This window comes from Fundulus heteroclitus, unplaced genomic scaffold, assembly GCF_011125445.2.
Source record: "Fundulus heteroclitus isolate FHET01 unplaced genomic scaffold, MU-UCD_Fhet_4.1 scaffold_58, whole genome shotgun sequence".
NCBI classification, from domain to species: Eukaryota; Metazoa; Chordata; class Actinopteri; order Cyprinodontiformes; family Fundulidae; genus Fundulus; species Fundulus heteroclitus.
In genome coordinates, this window is record NW_023397011.1 from 86,582 (window position 1) to 112,553 (window position 25,972).

At 38.4% G+C, this 25,972-nt stretch overlaps 1 protein-coding gene across 1 annotated transcript in view; it reads left to right on the forward strand.

Annotated features, from left to right (window-relative positions):
- Positions 1 to 17,939, forward strand: part of ndufb11 (NADH:ubiquinone oxidoreductase subunit B11) — a 42,397-nt gene extending 24,458 nt beyond the window's left edge. The window contains exons 2-3 of the mRNA XM_036133123.1: positions 441 to 571; positions 17,739 to 17,939. Coding sequence (XP_035989016.1) covers positions 441 to 571; positions 17,739 to 17,868 — 261 coding nt within the window. The 3' untranslated portion in view covers positions 17,869 to 17,939. The remainder of the gene's footprint in view (positions 1 to 440; positions 572 to 17,738) is intronic.
- Positions 17,940 to 25,972: the final 8,033 nt, after the last annotated feature.

Sequence of the window (25,972 nt, forward strand, 5' to 3'; positions counted from 1 at the left end):
CATCACACTGGGCCCTAAGTCATGAACAAAGAAAAACAAAGTATTAAATACATAACAGGCTTTTTGACTGAAGAAAAAATAGAAACACTTCTAAAAGATATAAACATCCCTGGAAGAAAAATATGAACAAGGAAATGTAGTATGTAGTATTTTATGTAAAGAGAAGCTTGTGTTGAAACAGTCTATGATACAGGCTGGTGGTGTACACCCCTGTGTTTTTGCTCTGGTGTTACTGTTATGTCAATTTATTTCCCTCAGGTTCACCAGCTCACAAGTGAGGTGCACCCAAACCGCATATGATTCATTTGTATTTGAAAAAAAAGAATCAACCTCAATTATTAAAGTAATTTAGTTGTGGCTCTAAGTGTGTTCCAGCTCAAATGTTGTGTTCTGTGTGTTCTGTTTTGACAGGTTTTTCATTTTGTTTTATTTTCTATTAGAATCCAGATTACCACGGCTTCTCCTGCGATCCTGTGGAGGATGAATGGAACATGAAAGTTGGCTTCTTCTTTGGCATCTCTGTGGCTCTTGTCATCGGAGGAACATTTATCTATTATTTACCAGACCAAGGGTAAGTTTATCGTTGTGCTCAGATGTGATGTAACAAATGGAGTTTTTAGAGATTAACCCAGTTTTATTTATGTATACAGAGCCAATTCACAACACGTCATCTCAGGGCACTTTACAAATGTAATCAAATGTCAGACAGATTGGTCCATCTTTTTTTTTCTTTAAGGAAACCCAGCAGATTGCATTGAGTCATTGATGTGCAGCATTTACTCCTCCTGATCGTGTAGAGATAGTGGACAGTCACTTGCAATATGTTATTGACTTTGCAGCAACCGCTCATACCAAGCATCCATGGAGCGTAAAACTCCCCTTTAGGGATGGATACCAAAATCCGGTATCAAAAGAAGGCCCGGGGCCACGGTGGGCAGTTCTAAGGGACTAAAAAGCTTCAACCTTATCCTTGGTCTTCGTAACAGTATTACTAAAGCCCCAATGTGTAAGATTTGCACACTGGCGAATGAATGATGACCTCGCCGTTAAGAGTGTAATAACTCGCCCTGCAACCCTACGGACAAGAATGAACTTGCTGATACCACGCCACCCCTCCGTGTACACACATACTCCCTGAGAGGGAGACAAGACGAAAAAACAAGCCGTCTCTGCCGGGAAGACAGAGTAGTTGCTGGACTACGCTGCCCTGTTTCTAACATACGGCAAAATAAACATCACTGTTTTATTGAATTAACTTACCTGCTATCCAGTTGAAAGCCTGAAATCTCTGCATTAGTTTAGAACCCCCGCTCCCTCATTAATTATCTTCACTCCATCTGGTAATAAATTAGAGATGCCCGATCCATATGTTTTCACTTCCAATCCCATATCAGAATTTGGGTATCTGCCAACACCTATACTTTTCTGATACCAGAGCTCTTTTTGCTTTAATGTTATTCTTATCATATTGTTGAATTTTTTTAATAGGCTGTAATCTCCTTTCTACAGGCAAGTATGATATGCATGAATGTAAGCATGTATCCCAAAATAGCACTTGGGATAAGTATAAACTCACAAAGGAAGTCAGAAAAACTGTGTTTACAGGAAAAATCTCATCCTGAAACCAAAAACAATGTGCAGATTTCAAATTGACTGTATTTATGAAATCCCAGAGATATTTCCATAAAGGGCAAACTTCCATGCTGTTCAAAACTTTAACCTAACTTCTGATTTTTTTTATTTATCTTACTTTAGTTCATCTTTTTTACCCTCTTAATTGTAGCAGTTTGAGATATATAAACCACATGTAAAATGGATAGTAAAAAAAATATTATTGTTATTATTATGATTATCGAAAACTTCACGCTCCAAATAAAATTCAATGGATTGCTTCATATGATCACCACAAAATTGTGTATGTGGAAAAAGTTTTAGATCTGTGCGTTCATCTCATAAAAAATGCGAGCAAAACCAAAAGTGTTGCATTTATATTTTTGTTGAGCGTACATCCTTTGCTTTGTCAAACTAGCAGAAAGTGTGGGTAATGTATGACTTTGGAATGCACCTAGGAGAATGGGCCGCCATGTGGTTAAAAACAGCAGCATGTTGGTGAAGTGCGAGCCACCAGGTATGACAAACTCCTGGAGAGGTGAGGAAACGTTTTCAGAAACACTGAGCCAAAGTCTGTTTGCCTCCAATGCCTGTTTGCTGTTTTGATGACCCAGATAACTGAGAATTTGCACACAAGTGGGCTATGTTCCCACTGCCGGTCTTAATGCTCAATTCTGATATTTTCAGAATTTAACTTTTTTTTTTTTTTGCAAGGTCGTTCCCATTATTTTCAAAATGCTGCGTATATCTGACTCTAGTTTGACACCCACATGCACAATAACCTAGAATCCCGAAATACCCTGGATACCTAGCCTTCACACAATAATGACTTCACGTAGCCCGCTTTGGTCCAGCAAAGCCTCTGGATTGAGGTGTCCAACAGAAGTCATGTATTGTCAGTGGGTTCTGAGGGGGAAATAAAAAGAAAGTGAAACTTTTGGCTAAACAGATGTCTGTTTGGCTGCGGAAACGACTGACGGGTGAATTGAGTCCCGGTTGATTAGTGACGGCAGGTGGAGAAGATCTACGCTCAGTGGAATCGGGGCTGTATGGGAGATGGAAAGTGCTGGAACTGTCCAATAGTATGTTTGTGTGAAAATAAGAACTCTTGTCATACATTTACATTTTCTGAGGGTTATGCCTCTCCTTTTCTCTTTATTTATTTTGTTTTAGCCTGCAAAGCCACATCTACTGCTCTCTTACTGTAATGCACCATTTATGCGCTAAGCTAATTTTTAAGGGATAGCTAACGTCGGCTGGCTTGAAAGCGTATTTCCAAGTATCGGCTCACTTGACATCAGTATTTCACGGTAGTCTCTAGTTTTAAACAGCCTAATCTTGGTGAAAATGGGCCCTGGAAATGTCCTAGATTTACGAATGAGAACCAAATATTGTGTGCAACAACAGCAGCTGGTAGCCGGTCGCGCTGCTGTCAAAGACAGAAGAATCGAAGGCAGACTAGCGCAGCGTCACCCACACACCAGTCAGCCTTGCCCCCCTTCACACTCCCAAGCCCCGAATTTCACTGCAGAAATCTGGTCACCTTGATCTACAGCGACTGCATCAGCAGCTGCCACAGAGCCACTCAACCAGAAATAGGTCTGTGACCTGGCTGGGATAAAAGTTTAATGAGCAATCATAACTAAAACGATTCAGTCTCGCCAGCAGCAGGAGTTTATATAGAAAAGTTGTGAGACCCAGCTTTTATTTTGATAATCCACTTCTGCTTATCGACAAGGGAATTTGCATATTAGCTAAACATTTGGATCCCATCTAAATATTTAGCTCCAAACTAAATATTTAGACGTGAGCTAAATATTTAGTTTTAGAGAAATCGGCTGCTGCTGCTTTTTGTCTTGTGACGCTGCCTGCAAATCTTCATCATCCACCAAAGTTCGTCCTGTAACATTACCATGGCTGTTGGTCCCGTCATCTACTCTTGACCTTTTCTGTTGATTTTTTTGGGCCGAAATATGACAAAATACTTTGGGAGTGGGTATTAGTTTACTTTAACCGCTTCAAGTAGAAAACGTATTAATACTCTTTAAAAACAGACAAAAAAATTTAAATTAACAAATGTGAAGGACACAAGACATGTATTTATATTAGGGCTGTCAAACAATTAAAAATTTTAATTTGAACCGATTAATCACATAATGTCGATAGTTAACTCGAGATTAATTGCAAATTAATAGCATGTTTTATCCTTTTATTTCTGAAAGTGTAATAGCCTGTTTGGGCATTTTAATATACAATTTTGCAGTAAATGACACTAATAAAATACATGCTTGTACAAAAAATATTTTTATTTTGTTTTTTAAGCACTTTTGAGAATTGGAATGAAAACACCCTAGTGCCAAATGTTAAACTCCGAACTATGATGGCTAAATGACTAATCATGACGCCCTGATGTTTACAAAATGTGTAAATTTGTAAATAAATACCATCCCGATATATTTTTTGCCTCTTAAACAAAGAGTATTTGGCATATACATATAAATTATTAAAAATTTTACATTTCAATAAAGTCATAAGTTTTATTGTTCGTTTTTTCACTCTCTCACACACATCTAATTCTGAGCTTTCACACCAACAACAATATTTTTGCTTGCTGTTTATATCCATATTCATACAGTTTAAGCCTGGAAAAAGGTTTTAAATTTCCAGGTCATTCCAGTCTTACTTTGCTTGCAACTGGGCAGGAGCTTAATACCCTGAAAGAGACTGTTTAGCAACTGTTTAGTAACAGTGCGGAGAGCGCAGCGGGGAAAAAACATTAGGGAACGGTGTGTGTGTTTTGACGCGCAATTAACGGCGACAAAAAAAATGTCAGCGTTGTGGTCTAACAAAGTTAACGCTTTAAAACGGACAGCCCTACTTTATATACATTTTTAAAAATCCATAATATTACTTATTCAGACCGGGGGGGGGGATGTATCCCCCCCAGGGATAAAACATGAATGACCAGAGGGGGGGACATCACAAACAGAGGGGGGGTAAATCCCCCCATCCCCGCCGGCAAATCGCACCCAGACCATAGCTATTAGGAGTAGCTAATACATGGTTGACATATTTATATAGTCACATTTATGATACGATGTGACTTCTACAGTAGTTATTACGTGCTTAACAACGAGGTAGTTCATTTAGCTAATCTTACACACTGGGGCTTTAAGTGAAATATTAATTCTGAGTGTTTTTTCTTTTTCTACAGGTTTTGGTAGTAATCTGACCAATTTTGCTTAAAAAAATCTACTTATGCATGGTTAACTTATGCTTTTGTGAGTCATTGCATTTTAAACATGGGGTGAAGTTAGTAAAGATAGATGTTTCCTTTAATAAAGGCAATCTTTTCAGTTTAAATGGAATCTTAACGAAACTTGATTGCATTGTTGTATTTCTAGGATACAACTGTAATCCATGTAATTCACTTTGAAACTTTTTGTATTGCATTGCATTTATCAATCTATCCATCATATCCTGCTGCTCCAAGATCAGGTCACAGGGTTTGATTATATATTTCTATCTATAAACTACATGTTTTGTTTTCAGGGTTTCCGCGGGTCATTAAAAATCATTAAATGTCATTAAATACATTTTTTTTTAATTAAGGCCTTAACTGACATTAAAAGTCATTAAATGTGATTATCAGTGGCATTTAAAATGGCTTATTTTTTTCAAAAAAAAATAGGTTCATAAAAAACAGTTTAGTCAGATATATTATATCAGAGATACAACTGATTCTGGCTTACCATACCATACCATACCAACTTTATTTATGAAGCACTTTATACACCGACAGGACCAAAGTGCTGTACACAATCATAAAATACAATGCAATTATGAAATAGAAAGGATCGAATATAAAATACATATTAGAAATGGACACAATGAAACAAAGTGAAATCTCTCAGATTGTGCCAAAAGCCAAAGAAAAAAGATGAGTCTTAAGAAGGGACTTAAAAATAGCAAGTGAAGAGGCCTGTCTTATGCTCAAAGGCAGATCATTCCATAGCTTAGGAGCTGCCACAGAAAAAGCACAATCCCCTCTGAGCTTGCAATTTGGCTTGCAAATACTGCATTAAGATGGAATAAATCAAAATGCTGCAGCTTTTGGCAGAAATTACTAAACATGACGGTGGTATTCAAGAAAAAACAACCAATAAACAGTTTAATATTTTAGTCTTAAATATTTAGTTTTAAATTAGGAATTATTCCTTGAGTTACTAAATGAGGTGTGAAAAACGTTTTTCTCTCTTTTCTTTCCAGCTTCTAGGAGGTGATGCAAAGGCTTCTGGTAATCATAATCATCATCATTATTTAAATAGCACTTTAAAAGGTATACTATGCAACCGGGGTTGATTTTCCAGCGAGGCTCCCCCCAGAGTGCGAAAGTAAAAGTGCACTGTCGTAAAGATACTTAGCTGTTCTCCTGGTTTTTCCGTCAAGCCAGGCGCGGTTGTTTTGAGCTTAGCAGACAGGCGAACGCAACCAAAAGTCGAAAAAACGGCAGTACAAACAATGACTAACACAGTGAAAGTATGAACATGCACACAGAGAGAAAGAAACCATTCAAATGTTACTTACAATCGCATCAGCAGAAACGCGAGGTCCGCGTCAGCCTTGCAGCCTTCTTTTTCTTTTAGCTCTCGCCATTCGGAAAAAGCTTGCCCGATGTTCACCCGTGTACGACTCCTCTCTGTCCAGAGCCCTTTTCCTCTTTCTTGCCTGCTCCGACATGGGCTTTCGCTGTTTTCTCGCTGGTTCCGCCATGATAACTGCACAAACATCGCCATTGCGCTAGCAACGAGCATGCCTTTCACTGGGGGCGTGTAGCAGTTCTCGGCGTAAAGCAAGACCGACTCTCGCGATGCACAGACTTCTGAGCCTGTGGGTGCGGGCCGAGGGCTCCTGCAATTGCAAGTACGGTATTTCCCCTACAGACCACCAGGGCGGCCGATAAAACCTTTGTTCGACCTGAAATGACTCATTTAATCATCCAAAACGGTATGGAACAAATTAATTAACTGAAAAATATTGCATACTATGCCTTTAACACGAGTAAAACATGCCTTTTTAACACGTAAAACAAAATAAAATCTAACAAAATGACTTGAATAAAGACTCAACAGTTTAAAACAACAATAACAATATTAACTAGAACTGCAAGCAGTTATTAACGGGTTCCAAGCCCATCCACGCCCCGCCCCCTTGAGCATGTTCCTGGACTTCAGTTCAATGTTGAACACCATCATCCCACAGCATCTGGTGGAAAAACTGGAACATCTGTGCTTCAGCACACCCCTTCACAACTGGCTGCTAGACTTCCTCACCTCCTGACCTCTGTCGGTCCGGGCCGGACAGAACACCTCTGATGTCATTACCCTAAGCACGGGCTCCCGTCAGGGCTGCGTCCTGAACCCCCTGCTGTTCAGTCTGACACAAGACTGTGCCCCCAGGTTCACCACTAATCACATCGTGAAGTTTGCAGATGACACAACGGTGGTGGTCCTGATCAAAGATGACAACGACCGGGACTACAGAGAGGAGGTGAAGCAGCTGGTGGGCTGGTGCAGAGACAACAGCCTGATCCTGAACGTGGAGTAGACGAAGGAGATCAACTTCGACTTCAGGAAGAACCGGCCTCGCCTCGCTCCACTTACCATCAACAGCTCAGCTGTGGAGGTGGTCAGCAGCACCAAATTCCTCGGGGTGCACATCACCGACAACCTCAGCTGGTCTGTGAACACTACGTCACTGGTAAACAGGGTACAGAAGCGCTTGCACTTACTGCGGAGGATGAGGAGAGCCCACCTGCCCCCACCCATCCTCATGACCTTCTACAGAAGCACCATAGAGAGCATTCTGACCAGCTGTCTGTCTGTGTGGTGTGGAGGCTGCAGCGCCTTCCACTGGAAGAACGTGAGGAGAGTGGTGAGGACAGCAGAAGGGATCATCCCCTCCATTAAGGACATTTCATCCCAGCGCTGCATGTCCCGAGCCCGTAACAATGTCAGAGACTCCTCACAGTCCCCCCGTCCTTTGTCCAAACCCCTCAGGTTTGGACAAAAATAAGATACGCTTTTTTGATATCATTTCCCCAGCTGTAGAAAACACCCAGGCACAGATGATGCTGGAGTGCACAGAAAATGTAATGAAAGGCAGAAGAGGTTTTGATAGATTATTTGGTTTTTCAAGTATATCATAGGATCCTGGGACCCTCTGCCAAGTATCTGTGCATCTCCTGGATGGCTTCAGCTGTGGACCATTGGTCTGCCTGCCCACTTCGATGTCAAGATTTTTTTCTAAAAATAAAAAAATGGTATTTTAGTACATGGTTTACAAATATATAATGTTTAATAACATGCCTGAAGTGGGGGCAGAATGTTGTTGCAAAGATGTTCCTGGCTTGGGCTCATTTGTGCAGATTGCCTGGCGATCCTGACTTAAAAAGACGATGGCTTGTAAATATTTATCAAGACAAATGCAAGCCATTACCGCATAGCAAGGTTTGCAGCCTTCACTTCATTCCAGATCAGCTTCTTCAGCCTAAGACTGCTTGTGGGAGAAGAATTGGAATAAAGGAGCCGTCCCCGTGTTATTTCAACGGAACAACTTCTGTGTTCCATTGAAATATATATATATATATATATATATATATATATATATATATATATATATATATATATATATATATATATATATATATATATATATATTATTAAACTGAGATAAGGGTTAAATAAGTGAAAAGGACTAGGAAGAAATTAACAAACCGAAAAGTAGTGGTGTTCTGTTCTTGGTTATGTATATATACATTTTATCTTTATCTACTGGTTACTTTTGTTTATAAAAACATATTTAAAATAAATAACTAAATAAATATGGATCTTTATATATTTTGAATGTGTTTTTGCTTGTTCTCAACTTCAACATGTCATCCAGACGCAGAAAATCTTACATCTGTGAGTTCACATTGAGTGGGTAATGCATCGAGATAAAGAAAGCAAACACTTTGATTCAGTTATTCCTTTATATATTGTTGGCATCACTAATGAACTTTTTGCAGTGACTTGCCTATTAATCAAAATCAGCAAATCAGAAAGCTGATGATAAAATGGTGGCAAGTTATCCCTTCAATTTCTGCCTCTTCCCCACTTGAAAAGTGATCTCGGACTACAAACGAAACAGCATTTCTATTATTTGAATCTTTTGAAGCATCCATGAAAATTTTTACATATCCATAATATTCTTTATCTATATATTGTTGAACCATACTTGAATCTGAAATATCTCCTTTGTTTTTCCGCTTATACAATAAAGTTAAATCTGTATAAATTTCAGGCAACATAGATGGATGAAGTAATGATGTACTAACTGTTTTACTTTGAGTTAGTTCAAGATCTTTTATAGTAGAATCTGCTATCCAGCCAAAATAATTTACCAACTTGGTTTTAAAATTTCCTGACATATGAGTTTCACAATAATTCTTTAACTGAAACCAGTAAGTGGAAAGTAATAAGGTAGTTCACGCGTGACGTCAGCGCTACATCCGGGTCCCGCTGGTAGGCAAAAACAGTACTGTTCTCGTCTACTACATGACAAAATGGGTGATTTAGAGCGTACTGTACTTTTACTTCGTTTATTTTTGGAATCTAAGCAATGTCTACGACTTGTTGTGCTCCCGGTTGCACACAGAGAGGCATTCCAAATCGTTGGATGTACGTTTCTGTCGTTTACCGAAGGAGGAAGGACGAAGAACGAAGAAAGAAATGGATATTTTCAATGAAAAGAGCGCAGGCAGACACTCTCAATGGACTGGGGGAGCCATCATACTACGACAGAATTTGCAGTCTACACTTCATCTCCGGTAAATACAACTTAATTCTGCTCTAGTCATTGTTCTACTTAAATAGCGGCGGAGGGGAGGTGGCGATCGCTACACGGGCCGGAGAAGCGGTAGCAGCAGCAGCCGTTGTCTGAAGCAGCAGCGGCTGCTGCGTAAACACTACACGGGCCGGAGAAGCCGCTGCTTCTGCTTATGTCGCGGTACGGAACACTTGGCCAGCATTTCACAGACTCGCTCCGTCCCTTAAGGCTTTTGCTGTGTGGATCTGGCAATCTGATACCATCAACCATAAACTTACTCTTAAAACGATCTTGTAGTACGTTATCTAAAGAAGAAAAATACGCGGAGAACTCGTCAGTTTCTCTGTTTGCGTCCGCCATTGTGTTCACCTTTTGCCTACCAGTCTGGCGCGCATGCGCGAAAAACCCGCATCAAAACAATAACAATGAACTGGTCTATCGTAATCTGCTCAACTGTAGTGACATTTCTCCCGTTTCTACTTGTAATGCGGATGATATTGTTGTTCTTATGGCACCTGTCCATAATCTCAATGCCTGATACTGAACAATAGCCATTTTTTTAAGTAATGATACTGATGCTCAACCAAAAGCAATACATCTATAATAAAAAACAGACCTAATCAAACCTGTATACATTTATTTCAACGCCTTCCTCTCAGCACCTCATAACATTTATAACCATTTTGCATTCATCAATCATCTTCTCAATATGAACTTTCCAAGTAACTTAAGCCTTTCATCCAACCATATACCCAAAAATGTAAATTGGTTTACCCTTTCCGAGTCATATATATAAATTTGTAACTTTATTTCTTCAGAAACTTTTTTCCTTGTAAAAAACAAAGCCTTTGTTTTATCTACAGAAATATTGAATCCCCATCTAAAGGACCAATCTTTTATTTTATTAATGGCTTCTTGAACTTTTTTAATGATGTAACTTACATTTAAAGAAACGTCAATTTTATTTTCCACATCTTCAATACAAGTTATCTATATATTATACTCATAGGACAAATCTATCAGTAAAATTCTGTATAATAGTATCCATCTCTATATTTATTTAGTAAAAACCCATGTCCTGTACTTATGGAACCATTGTTTATCTTGCACTTGCTGCTATTGCACTTCTGGTTAGATCTAAACTGCATTTTTTTTGCCTTGTACCTGTGTAATGACAATAAAGTTGAATCTAATCTAATCTTTCAAACATATCATTAATCATAATAGAAAAAAATAAATTCTGGACTAACGATGCTTCCTTGGTGGATACAATTTTCAACATAAATATTTCCTGATAATTGGTTTCCTATTCTTACTTGTATAGATTGATTATGAAGAAAATCCTTTATCCAGTTGAACATTGAACCACCCACTCCCATCTTCTTTAATTTGATCAAAAATCCTTTCTTCCACATCATACGTCAAAGAAGACAGCTACCACATTCTCTTTATTAACTTGTGCCTTTCTGATTTCATGTTTCAATAACAGAATATGATCCATTGTATTTCTACCTTTCCTGAATCCTTTGGTTGACGGTTCAGTGTGCACCCGCCGCATCCGGCAACCAGTTGTATTACATTTGTTTCACCAGCAGATGGCATCATTGCATCATATTCTGAAAATTCTTTTTTTATATATATGTTTTCTACTGATACGTATTAAATTTATAAAAAATCAACGGTTTGCTCTAAAATTCAAAAAATATTCACAGATGTCCAAGAATGCTTTCCCTAAGCACTTGATTTTTTTTTATTGTGTTTTAGAAAAAATTGTCAGTGAAAAAAAATTGTATACATTATAGTGCTGTACATTTTAATTTCAATGTCTTGTAAATAGTTAAAACATGCCTGGATTTTTACCAAACTGATATCAATGTTAGGTCTCCATGTGATCAACAACTGTCCACATTTTCATTGGCCTAGAACAATATTTGTGGAAAATACATTAATTTCTCCATTTTCCAAATCAGAGTGTGCAACTTTCAAAAACCTCAATACATGCAATGAGAGAATTGTTACACCTTATTCAAGGAATACATCCTGAAAATCTGTGATCGTTACACCAAAAAATGTATTTTTAAAACATTTTTTTATTCTTTTGTTTATTATTTTTATTTTCCAGGTTTTTTACACTATTAGGCAATAGGCCCCGCCCACTTATTTCAATCATCACCATATTTTATACTTTAGTTCAGGGCTATGATTAGAAGGGAATAAAGAAGGTTTTGTAAAAATTCAAACAGCCATTCTTGTGTAGTAGATTTCTTGACATCACAGCGCCCCCTAGTGATGGACGATCCTCAAATGCGGGACACGTGTGCAAAATTTTATTTGGAGTGTGGGTTGCGAAGGACATGTTAAAATCCGTTATGGTTTTAGAATAATCAGCAATTACATTTAGAGCTTGCTAGCTGACAATCATTTATTTTACCATTACTTTTCGAAAAAGTCAAAATTTAAAAATCCGCCAAAGAGACTTTTTTTTATTTGTCCTTTACACGGTTATATATGAAGTTTTGCGCGGATTGCACAAAAACTGTAGGAGAAGTTTAACCAGAAAGGTTTAACCTTTCCACCCATGTAGCGCGAAAACTAGCTAGGAAACGAAAGGTGTGTAAATTCCCTTTTTGATGCAGAATCATCCAATAAACAAATTGATATGAAGTTTTTAAGTGTGAGACCAGTACTTTGGTGGTTACAGGCCGAAACGCATTGTCTTTTGTTATAGCGCCCCCTAGTTGTTGAGGGGTCTGAATTTCTGTGTTTGAGTAGGGGCGCACATTCTGTACCTGATTCAATAGGTTCGTTACAAGTCCGCATGGGCCGCACAACGCGTTTTAATTCCGTAATAATAATAAAGAATAATGGAAAAACACCCGAGAAACAATAGTGTTCTCTGGTCACAGAGCAGGCGAACGGCATAGAACCCTAACAATAATAACTAATAGTAGTAATAATAATAATTAATAATAATAATAAAAACTTTATATCAAACATAATGGAACCAGCCGGAACCGCAGAAATACAAGTACCAAGAAAAGTTGAGAAAGATAAAATCTCAGTAAGGTTGAAGGCCAATAAGTAAAAATAGGTTTTAAGACAGGTTTTAAAACTGGACAGCGGAGGGGCCTGTCAAATGTACAAAGGTAAGTCGTTCTATAACTTAGGGGGACCCAATTGAGAAGGCCCTGTTCCCTCTAAGCTTCTGCTTAGAGGGAACAGGGCCTGTGAATGACCATGAGCAGTTGGTCAGCAGACATGAATGAGCAAGCAGGGGTGTACAGATGAAGGATAAGCTCATTTAAGTAAGGTGTGCAAAGCTGTTTAAACCTTAAAAACAAACAGAAGTTCTTTAAGCTGAACTCTAAGATAAACAGGCAACCAGTGAAGGGAGGCCAGGATGGGGTAATGTGCTCTTTTTATGTTTTTCCATTAAAAGATGCAGCAGTGTTTGAACCAGCTGCAGACATCTGAGTGAGGACTGACCGATATAGAGATAAAGAGAATTACATTAATCCAGCCATGATGAATGAAGGCTTGGAGTAGTGATTCCATATTTTTGCCTTGAAAGAATAGGTTTTACCTTTGTTACTTAAATGATAAAAATTACTTAACTGAGGTCCTTTTTTGACTCATGTTTAAAATCCCCGTCCATTTTAAAATTGAGGTTCATATATTGGGGCCAAACATTCAATGTCAGGGAGTCTAAATCAACAGGATAAACACTTCTTTGAGTGTTTCAACTGTTATATTTGACAATTCATGATTTGCAAAGACAAATAGATTTGAGTTTTGATGGTCTCCTCGTTATTACCTTTATCTCTTTCTATAGATTCTCTTTCTCATACAATTTAGGACTTTCCATATGCCTTATCATCTAGGTCTATATTGAAAAACCTACAGAAAAGTAATGTCGATTCTGGATGTAGTGTAGGAATTCCATCAATATAAACCAAAGAAAATTTTACATTACCTACCAGAAGCTGGAAAAAATCATTAAAAAAGAGATAACAGTATTTTCACACCTCACGTAGTAGCTCAAGGAAATATTTTAATCTAAATATTTTAGGCTAAAATGAGTAAACCCTAGTGATAGATTTTTAGCTAAACTAAATAGAGCAGTGTTACATGTCATTGTTTCTAAAACAGCATTTTTCTGAGCTGCGTCTAAAAGGGCAAACATTGAGAGTATACCTACTTCTCCAGGGACCACTACACCACTGCGGACAGCCACAGATCAGCTGACAGCTAACAATGTCAAGTTACTTTTCTGTAACCAACGCAGTCACATCCGCATTAGCCACCGCAAACAGCACAGCAGCAGCTGGGGCAAGCTTTACCGCCACTAACGTCAGGAAATCGGACGGTCTCATGTGTGTATATATATATATATATATATATATATATATATATATATATATATATATATATATATATATATATATATATATATATATGGCATTAAAATTATTTCTGAGAGCATTAAAAGAGCTTTAAAAAGCATTAAATTAGAGTTACTCATTCCTGTATAAACCCTGGTTTTGTAAATTGCTTTGGGATGACATTTGTTGTGAACAAACACTAAATAGAATTGGAAACTGCATTTTGCATTGTCTCAGGTTATCTTTGTATGCTTACAATTTTATAATTGTGACAAAAAGTTGTTAGTTTCTCTCCATGTTTTTGAGGAGACACATGGGTTTCATCTTCCTCCTTTAAATTCATGAACTAGCCTTTTTTTTAAAGTGCACTTTAGTGGTGTTTACATTGTCTACCTTTTTAGAAAAAAACATATATAGTATTTGGGAAAACAATATCTAAGTTATGTCAGTTAGAAACACTAACCAAAATGCGCAAGTATGTCTTTCTATAACTGTTAGGTTTTTTACTTTTGATCACAATTTTGACACAAAAAATAACTATACTTTTGCCTTATCCCATGCAAGTGTCGAAATTAAAGTTATGGTGCTATGTACTTTTTTAGAGAAAAAATACTTTTTACATCAACCCATCCAAACCAGCCATACTCTAATTTCTAATCTTGTCATTAAGTTTAAAGTGTACCTCACCCTGATGTAGAGACATAACTCTGCCCCTAGACGCATTTTGAAAAATGCCACCAAAGTGGGCAGTCCCAAGAGACTTGGCTAAGTGTGGAGATGAGCGATGGAGGTTTAAGTAGGGCTCATTCCTGCAGTGGTCACAGACATATGTCTGTGGCGGCAGTCAGGAAGAGGGAAAGTGACAGATCGAAACATAGAGTGACACTGGTGACATCTGATGGTTTTGACACAAATCTGCCTTTTGAGCTGGAGGATCTTCCACAGCCTCTCGTCACCGAAGGTTTGTGGAGCCTTGCTAAACCTTATACACAGTTCGAGACACTGGCTCAAGACGCTTACTCAGCAATATTGGAAGCCGGCACTGTCGAGGCAGTGGAGGACAAAATACGTACAGTTTAAGTGGTAAAGTGATGTTAGCAGCATCAATGCTAACATGGGCTAACGTTTAAAGCAGTAACAGACATTAAACACTATCGATCCATGCTCTCAATGCTTGTGACTTCAACTCGTGTATGTGTCTGACTGAGATCCTTTTGTACACTAACATGGAGCTATGGTGACAAAAGCATGTACTGTTTGAACCAATGGGAAAATTCAACTGCAATAGCCACCGGTCAACCCCAAGAGGGAAACACTTAGATGGTTTTAAGAAAAATATTGCAGAACTGAACAAGTTCCCATAAAAATGTAAGAAATTGTACAGTAACATTACAGTAACCCCCTTAGACCCAGTACAGTTTATCTGCAAAAAATGTTGAATATGGAGTGGCTTACAGTTTAACATTTATTATGCTATTTGAGGCCTGGAGAGTTTGGGAAGGAGCTGTAGGTTGCAGTAGGATCTTGACTTGAGCTATACTCCTAAATGTTTTTCACTTGTGTATAAGTACAATAGAATATAAATACCTTTTTGTCCCACAACGGGGAGATTTGGGTGTCACAATGGTAAAAAAAAAAAAGTAGACAGAAGACACCGGACTTGCACACAGGTTTAATTAATATGAAAATTAAAGTTAAGCTGTACAGCAGAAGAGAAAAACTTGTCGGAATTTGAAATTACTGCAATTATTTATAGGTAATAAGGTATATTCAGATGAATATGAAATGTTCAAGTTAAATAAGAAGAAAAACAACAGGTGATGGCAGAGCGTTGTAAAAAAATGCTAAGGATAGAATGCCAGGTATTAAAAAGTTTGGAAATGGCTTTATGGTCACTCACCTTATTATCAATAATACCTGGCTGCTACTAAGCAGGGTCCTCAGCAGGATTTATTTTCGACATTACGGTGGATACGATGGATGGCGGGGGTGCATGCGTGTGTGTGGGGGAGGCGCCTTGCTGTTGTTTTTTGTTGCTTTTACACTGCATCTGCATTCTCGCAGTGTACATAGTGCTGCTCAAAGGCAGCTGTTTGTCAACCTTATAACAGCTAGCGTTAGCTTATGCAGTTTGGGAGGTTTAGAGCTGCGCTGATTAATGTATGTTCGTGAGCTTTACTGAAATTTCCATGTTGCTCTCAAACATCCATATCATGCTGTTCCGTGTCGTACTGACCGTCACACTCATTTTTAATGAGCGTAACTGTCTAATTTCAGCGTGACTTTGACAACTTTTACCTAACCGTTCACAGTGGTGGTTCTACATTGAATTACTCCCCAGGCAAGAACTTCTTTCTGTTTGGTGTGCAATCCTTGGATGTTTAAAATTATTCAATGCAAACATCTATTACCAACCCAGGTGGTTCTTACTCCTCCTCCTCCTCAGTCACCTTGTCTTTCACCTGTCCCTCCTCATCTGTCTCCTTCTCCTATGACTGGCATTATTATGTCCCTCTGCATCAGTTCCACTACTAAAACTCGCCTCCTCAGCTACAGATAACAATAACAGCAGCAATAATAAACATTATAGAATGTGCAGTGTTAAACACAACTACAATAAAAAACAAAATAAGGAAGTGCTAAACAGAAAAACCCAGTAAGGGAATTACTTCTTGGGCTTGTAAGAAATTGTCAATGTAGAAACACAACACGATATTAGGATGTAGCCTATAGTTATTAAAATATCCTTTGAACACAGACTCTCATTTTAATTGATTAAGCAGAGTAATTATTTATAGACATATTGTAACATTTAATGTTATATGTCCCCTGAACACATCCAAAACACAAACATAATATCTGGCAAGTCTGAGATGATACCATGTAGGGAGTGGTCGCTAACCTGTAGTCATGCTGCTCGGTCCATTACTGGCCTGGCTGACTGGAATCACGCATCCTGTAGACATTTTCTCTACTCCACTATTTTCTTTCCAGCATCTTTGCTACTTTATGTCGCTCCAGTTTCTTTCTTGCTTTTTTTTAATAATGAGGGGCCGGTTGTATCTCGCGTAATATCAGACTCACTCAGTCTGATAATATTTCTTCTCTGTTCCACATGCAGCGTCGAGGGAAGCTTTGCGGTCACTTATCACTGCAGTTGTGTTTTATTATTGGATAGAAAGAAGGGAAAACGGTTCGACCACCAACCTGAAACAGACCGGCCTGTAGGGAATCCTCCCAAACCTCCCTGGCCACCCCGTGCCTTGGTGTGACTGACTTTAGCCACCGCTCAAAGTTGATATTCAATTGTCTAACGGCATTCATTCCGTTAGACAATTGCACTGTAGAGTGGTTCCCCCGCAGTCCCGTTGCCGATGGTCCATTTGAGAGACCCAGAGGTTTAACCTCCAACCTGTCAGCCTCTATGCAGTGCAGGGCTAGAGCATCTTCTCACAGCAAGCAGGGCACCTGCAGCTGGAAGGGGCGCTGATTCCTCACACAATGATATGATAGAAATTTTTTTTTTTTTTTTACTGCTCGTGCCACCCCCTATACGTTATTGAAAAAAGTGCTGCCCCAGGCGGCTGCCCAGTTCGCCCATGCCAAATATCGCTACTGACTGTCCATTACGCTGAAATGCTCTGGCGAGAACCCTTCTTAGCTTTTTGATTTTGATATTTGCAGAGGGAGGAAGGATTTTTACTCACTCAAATTTTGTTAGACTGTTAAATAATGACTCAATATAAATAAATCAGGGACACACTGGTGCCGAGGTAGACTTCTGTTGGATTTACACATAGAGGTACAATGAAAAATGATCACATGTGGTATTCATCATGTTAACATGGGATAATAAACAGCATTTGTGGTTTTCAGTATGCGGCAGTGGGCCAGAAGGGAAGCAGAGCAGCTCATCCAGCTTAGAGAGGAACAAGATCTGCCACTCATCAAGGAAAACTACTACGACACAAGCAAAATTATCTTGCCCCCATCTGAGAAAGAGTAATACCTCTTGCACTGTCCAACTGTATTTAATGGCTGTGATTCACTGATAAAATAAACAATATTCATCCTTGATTGTGTTATTTTCTTTGTTCCACGGTTTGATTTAATAAAAAAAATAAATTTTGTGGTGTGTTTAGAGCTGCAACTAACAATTATTTTTATAATCGATTAATCTGTTTATTATTTTTATGATTTAATCAATGACTCCGGATGGGGAGTCAGTTTTATTTTCATTCCTATTTTTCCAAAATAGAACATTTGGACTGAGAGCAAATAAGCGCACACAAAACAAGTTGCTACTTAGGAGTTCTGTTGCAATATTAGGTTGTAAATATTTTTGCTTCAAATAAAGAAGTTTGTGTTGACTAGATTGTTAGTCAATCATTTAATAGGCAATGTTGTCTGTATGAACATTGATTTAACACAAAAGTGAAGCTGTAAAACTAGGGTGTCAAATGCAGTTTGGTTGAACCTTACCCTTGTGCTAAAGCACCTCGGGGGGGGGGGGGGGCATAACAATGAAACCAGTGCAAAAACACCACTTCTGACAATCAAATAAACCACCAGCCCATTTCATAGACTGTTTCAGCACAAGCTGCATTTTATGTTAATGCTACATTTTTGTATATATTTTTCTTCCACAGACATTTATTCTGTAAATTTTTCTAATTTCTAAGGGTTAAAAAGGGTGTTAGATATTTCTTCTGAGGGTTTTACATTTTTGAGGGTGTCTTTTAGGGATGCTTATGTCTTGTTTTTCTGCAAGTCTTTTTAATTTGGGTCTGCCTCTTATCATTCTGAGTGTCTCACCAAAATTCCGTTATGGTTGCATAACAAAAAAGACTTAATTCTTGAAACTTTTGTTTAGAGCCCTACTCCTCTCTCTCATGCAGTACCTTCACTCAGACTTTGTCAGCAAATTAAAACTTCAAGCTTAATCAACCAATTATTACCATCAGAATGAAATTGTATTCCGACTGAGAGTTGGTTTATGATCCATGATCCGATCCATGTCCATCTAAACACTTTCCGATTAACTCATGAACTTACTGCGTCTGCATGTGGAAGATGGGGCCACAGCTTTGAGTGCATCTTTTTAGCACAGTAGGCCTGTCAACAAGCCTGACATGAAATTCAGTGCAACTGTCATGAAAGTTCATCCCGAATAATGACCAGTGTCTTCAAAGTGTCCAGTTTCTCTTATTGGTCCAAGAAATGTTCATAATACAAAAATGCATTCCACAGAGGAATTGGTGCCAGGTAGTCACATCGCAAATTGACAGGTAATCGCTAAATTTTTAAATGGAACACTTCTGTGCATGAAATGTGTGAACATCTCAACCCAGTGCTCATCTGCAACGTTTAGTGTCTTTGTTCTACTGTTCAATCTTGTCAGACGTGTACATTTTCACAGAGGAAACTTCGTTAAAGAGTTGCATTTCATTGATGTTGACGTGTGACAGTTTTTAGGAGACATACCTCAGGGTCTCAACCTCATCCCAATCTGGTGAATGTTGTAGCAAGGTCCAGGAGACGCATTTCATGTCACTGAATGAAGAGCCCCACTCTGGCTGATATGAGATGCAACCTTCATAAATGTGAGTTCCTCCAGCAGCAGCTGAAAATCCCGGCTGACGAGGTAAAACACATCACCTTACACCGCGTTCACAGGCTTGGAGGTAACAAGCCCGATAAAACCCAACCTCAGCCAATTGTAGCTAAATTCGAGCACTACAAGCAAAAAGCGCAGGTAAGAAGTCGGGGCAGGGAGCTGAGGGTAATGAAATTCCTCATCAGTGACCAGTTTCCAAAGGAAATCCTTGATAGGTGAGTATTATTCCCAATCAGGAAGATATACATAGCTGAGGGCTTCAGGGCTACAGTTGCTGTAGACAAGCTTTATATTAATGGTCAGCTTTTCAGGGATCAGAAGATCACTCCGTGGCTTTATTAGCAGCACAACAGGTGAATTTAAACCGTGACACATGTTAAAAGAGAACAGAACTGAACACGGTGATAAATGTATGCCCAGGCCATAGGCTGAAGCCTGTATCGTTCAGGTTCGCTCCACCTATTTAGGGACTACTAAATGAAAACTACAATAAAATCCTAAGTGCATTTTGAGGCCATAACCAAAAGTTCTCCAATCGCTTTGAGCCAGTATTTTTACAGTAATTACTTAAAAGTGTAACTATATCGGTAGCCTGATCACACCGCTAATCTACGCTCGAATCAAGCCGCCTAGCCGTTAGCCAATCAGAGCGCGTCCTTCAGGTATGCTCTCGCACTTCGAGCGGAAAGAAAACAACAACAAACACGTCAACCCTGGCTTGTCCAGACGAAACTCTTTCTGGCTTCTTGGAGGTACACAAACTTGGTTTTCATCCAACTTGTTATAGATGTTTCATCGATAAGAAACGAATTGCCAGTGCTGAAAAACTAGCAGAAAAACAGAGAGCATGTGGTGGTGACAACAATGATTCTGATTCTGATCACGAGTCTTCCACAACCACGTCCACGACTAGCCGGCCACCATCTCCAAAACGGTTGAGATCCACGACTAAATCATCGAGGTCTGGCAATGTACTTCCTGCTGTCTGTATAATTTGCAAGAGGGTTGACCGCTTTGTGAAAGAAGGACACAAGACAAAGAAAGATAAATTGGTCCAAGCAGAAACTATTAATGCTGGTGAGTAGATAATTTGCAGACTGCATCTTTGTTTGTGGCTTATAACCAAAAGCAAAAGTAATACATTTGTTGGTAAAAAAAAAAATGCATGTGTAATTGGTGCCAGCCCAAGCCTGCTCATATCATTATGAAGTAGGCGTATGAATATGGAGGACCAAGTCTTCCATATTTAAAAATAAATACAGAAATAAATAAATGCTCAATAAATAAATATGCATACAATTATGTGCCACCAAAAAAAAAACAATAAACAAATAAATGTAGATAGAAAATTAATTATACAGTGAGACAAAATGTATATATCTCCTTTAATTAGCCACTTTATTTATTAATTACTTATTTTTTTAAGTATTTATTTATGTGCATGTTATAATATTTTTGTCTGTTTTATTCTTTCTTTGTATTTTTTTGCCCTATTTATTTCTCTGATGCTATTTATTTCTGCCTGTCCTTTTTACATTTCTGTTTGTCCTTTTTACATTTCTGTTTGTCGTTTTTACATTTCTGTCTGTCCTTTTTACATTTCTATTTGTCCTTTTTACATTTCTGTCTGTCCTTTTTACATTTTTGTCTCTCGTTTTTACATTTCTGCCTGTCCTTTTTACATTTCTGCCTCATTATGCAAATGAGGAGGGGCTGTGTCTTAAGGGCTCAACTTCTTCCCATTGGTTGGTTAGCATTTTACTGCGTCGGTCGAATCTACATGGCTTTGCCCCGCACTAAAGCATTGTTTAGTAATGTCAAACTCAGCAGGCAGACGTTCAGTGTCTGACCTCTTACGGGAAGCTGCTAATAGACTGGAAGAATTAGAACGCTGTACATTTGGGATCTGAAATGTTTTTCGGTGGTTTCAGATTCGGCTTTCCAGATCAATAACTCATCGGCGGATGATTTATTCTACAAAACAGACACCTCTCCGCAACCACCGCAAGGCAGACAGTGAGCTACAACCGTAGTTTCCTCAAAACGAGTCTTAGTCCGTGGGCCAGAATCTGTGGGACGTCTCCTTAAGAAGTTTCGTATGAACTGTCAGACGGCAACTTTCTTGCACTTAGATAAGTTGCTACACATAGCAGTGATCTCAAAACACCAATGTTCCCACGTTTTCACTTGCACATTAATAAGTTATTGCCGATAAAAAATCTAAACTGTTGCGCTCCGGTCCGAGAGGTCACGTGATTCGATGTTTGCTGCTCAGCCAATCAGATCGCTGTATTGTCAGCTGAGTGGGTTCAATGTGTAAGGTGTTGTAAACATTTGTTTCCAGACGAAGAAAGCCCAATAATAGCATTTTCTGGCGCCAGTTGGCAAAGATCTGGATGGCAAGGAAAAAGAAATAGCCCACCATCCATCATCCATTTTCTAACACGCTTATCCCTGCTGGGTTCGCGAAGGTTGCTGGTGCTGATCTCCAGCTGTCAATGGGCGAGAAGTATAAACTGGACAGGTCGGCAGTCCATCACATGGCAGAAATAGCCCAGACTTTTACTCATTTTACTGTGATATCACCAAGCCCTGCTGCGCTAGGATAGCACAGGCGACAGGTGTCGTTGTGCCAAACGGCTTATCCACGCCAGAATTTGTATCGCCTGCGTCGGGAGAGTGTTTGAAATCAATAAAACTTTTAACCTCCAGCTTTGTGAAGTCTAAATATTTTTAAACATCACATTCTAATAAAATAAAATTGATTTTTTTTAAACTCCTAATACATTGTTCAGTTTTTAAAGTCGACATATCTCGTTTTCTTAATATAGTTAATATCTCTATATGGTTCTTGGTTGAATTAAAATCTTATTAAATCTGATAATTTTGGCTGTACCTTTATTCAGTGTTCATTTGATCACTCGTGAAATCCGCTTTATATGATCTATTCATGCGGGTCTAGCTACCAAAAAAGAAAGAGAAAAAAGACGAACAAGTAATCAGCTGTGATGGACTCATGAAGGTGGATTTTTGGTTTAATCAGACAGACATGCAACAATCTAATAACATAAAGCTAATATTTTCGTGACACATGTGGAAATGACCACAGAGCCGTTTTCTTTCTAATAACGTGTTATATTGAGTGATCAATCGAGTTTTAACCGACATAGCAATCCTTGATGATCGCACTAACAAGTGTTACATTTTAATTTTTTTCACACTAACTGAACGATAATGTAACGACACCATTGCTATATTTCGTTAAGAAAAGTAAAACATCTTCATTTCGGTTGGAGATGAGGCGGAGTTCACTGGATTTATTCTTCCAGCTGAATGCGCTCCCGACGCAGGGGATCCAAATTCTGCCGGGGATAAGTCGTTTGGCTGTGCTATCCTAGCGCAGCAGGTCTTGGTGATATCACAGTAAAATGAACAAAAGTCTGGGCTATTTCTGCCCAGCGATAGACTGGCGACCTGTCCAGTTTATACCCCGCCTCTCGCCCATTGACAGCTGGAGATCGGCACCGATCCGAACCCAGCAGGGATAATCGTGTTAGAAAATGGATAATGGATGGTCTGGGCTATTTCTTTTTCCTTGCCATCAAGATCTCTGCCAACTGGCGCCAGAAAATGCTATTATTGGGCTTTCTTCGCCTGGAAACAAATGTTCACAACACCTTACAGATTGAACGCACTCAGCTGACAATACAGCGATCTGATTGGCTGAGCAGCAAACATCAAATCACGTGACCTCTCGGACCGGAGCGCAACAGTTTAGATTTTTTATCAGCAATAACTTATTAATGTGCAAGTGAAAACGTGGGAACATTGGTGTTTTGAGATCACTGCTATGTGTAGCAACTTATCTAAGTGCAAGAAAGTTGCCGTCTGACAGTTCATACGAAACTTCTTAAGGAGACGTCCCACAGATTCTGGCCCACGGACTAAGACTCGTTTTGAGGAAACTACGGTTGTAGCTCACTGTCTGCCTTGCGGTGGTTGCGGAGAGGTGTCTGTTTTGTAGAATAAATCATCCGCCGATGAGTTATTGATCTGGAAAGCCGAATCTGAAACCACCGAAAAACATTTCAGATCCCAAATGTACAGCGTTCTAATTCTTCCAGTCTATTAGCAGCTTCCCTTAAGAGGTCGGACACTGAACGTCTGCCTGCTGAGTTTGAAACTACTAAACAATTATTTAGTGCGGGGAAAAGCCATGCAGATTCGACCGATGCAGTAAAATGCTAACCAACCAATGGGAAGAAGTTGAGCCCTTAAGACACAGCCCCTCCTCATTTGCATAATGAGGCAGAAATGCATACATAAATGTAAAAAGGACAGGCAGAAATGTAAAAACGAGAGACAAAAATGTAAAAAGGACAGACAGAAATGTAAAAAGGACAGACAGAAATGTAAAAAGGACAAACAGAAATGTAAAAACGACAAACAGAAATGTAAAAACGACAAACAGAAATGTAAAAAGGACAGGCAGAAATAAATAGCATCGGAGAAATAAATAGGGCAAAAAAATACAAAGAAAGAATAAAACAGACAAAAATATTATAACATGCACATAAATAAATACTTAAAAAAATAAGTAATTAATAAATAAAGTGGCTAATTAAAGGAGATATATACATTTTGTCTCACTGTATAATTTATTTTCTATCTACATTTATTTGTTTATTTTTTTTTGGTGGCACATAATTGTATGCATATTTTTTTTTTAAGCATTTATTTATTTCTGTATTTATTTTTAAATATGGAAGACTTGGTCCTCCATATATGAAGGCTATGTGTAGGGCCTCAAAAATAATAAAAGGCATTATTATGAACTTGAAGTGATGATAGGCAATTAATTCATTTGTCAAATAATGGTTAGATTTTAAATTTGTCACCCAATTACCAGTTCAGTCTCGTAAAACAGAGAAAAGGTATTTGATATTATTTGTTGGCAGCTGGTTTATGATTGAAGTTTTTTTAACTCTCTCTTTGCTAGGGAGTTTGGTTAAAGCAGCTGAACTGAAAATGGACGAATCCATCCTCAAGGATGTATGTGGAAAAAATTGTGTCACAATTGAAGTGCGGTACCACAAATGGTGCTACAAAGAATATACAAGATTTCTGGTGGCTACAACAAGTGATGAAAGGTAAATTTCAGATAATTCAAGTAGAATATTTGTGAAATACAAATACTTGAGAGTGAACCTTATATTGATAGTAGGGTTACATTCTGGGGTTAAACATTTTTGAAAGTTGATTATTCTTACAAATGAAGCCCAGTTTATAGAGAAATGATATTGTAGTAAATAATGTAAAATAAACATTTAGATGCAGTTTTGCATAAAACATTTTAACCATACATTTGTATGAAATGAGATATTCTGTCATTGTTAATTTTAAGATTGAGTAAGCATTTTAACTAATCTGTATTTTGCATTGTTTCACACAGGATGCCAAAAGCCTGGGAGTATGCCACTGTGTGTCTTCCCCTTCAGAGAAACTTTTGCCTCCTACAAAAGATGCCCTCTACCAGCACAGCTTGCGAGCCAATTATCAAGCAGCTATTCACCAGAGATTGCTTGAGCAACAGATCTGCGCTCCTTCTCCTGAGAGTCATGGCTGGATTTTAGAAGGTTGAGCATTGTCTATAAAGTGGATGACTATCGCTGCTGCCCTGGATGTGGTCCTTAATACATCTCGCTGTTCTTGTAAAGTCGGAAAATGTTCTCAGGGTAAATGCTCCTGTTTAAAAGCAAAGGTCTCTTGTTCTTTTTCCTGCAAATGTGTGGACTGTGAGAACCGTGATGCTACACCTAATGAATTGTTGCTCCAGACATCGAAGAGCATTGATGAAATGCCAGACTCTGAATCAGATTCAATTCAATTCAATTCAATTCAGTTTTATTTATATAGCGCCAATTCATGAAACATGTCATCTCAAGGCACTTTACAAAGTCAAATTCAATCAGATTATACAGATTAAGGGAATACCAGATTAAGGGAAACCAGTTGATTGCTTCAAAGTCCCGACAAGCAGCATCGCAAGTGATGAAAGTGATTTTGATGATTCATAATTTCTTTGTGTTTTCTATTGTAATTCTCAAGTCGTAACAACCTGAAGTGATCCTAAAAAGTTTAACATCTCTTTCTGGGTCCAACAAAAAAAAAGTCATTGTTTAAAAACAAATGTCTTTGTGCCTAGTTTTCATTGATCAAATTTTAGCTGTGTTTCAGTTACTTCCTAAAATTTTGCTTCCAATATTGTAACTGGTCTGTTAGGTGATAAAATTCACACCACTTTTCATAGTAATTAGTTAACCAGACACAAAAGGATATCTTGCTATTAGAGTTTTTCAATTGAAAATTCAAAGAATTGCAGTTTTCATGTGCAATAAAGATATATTTTGGGAGATTGTGAAATTGTTAAAAAGTGTATTTTTTCATTTAGAATAACTCCTTACTTAAAGCACGCAGAACATTGCCGCTTTAT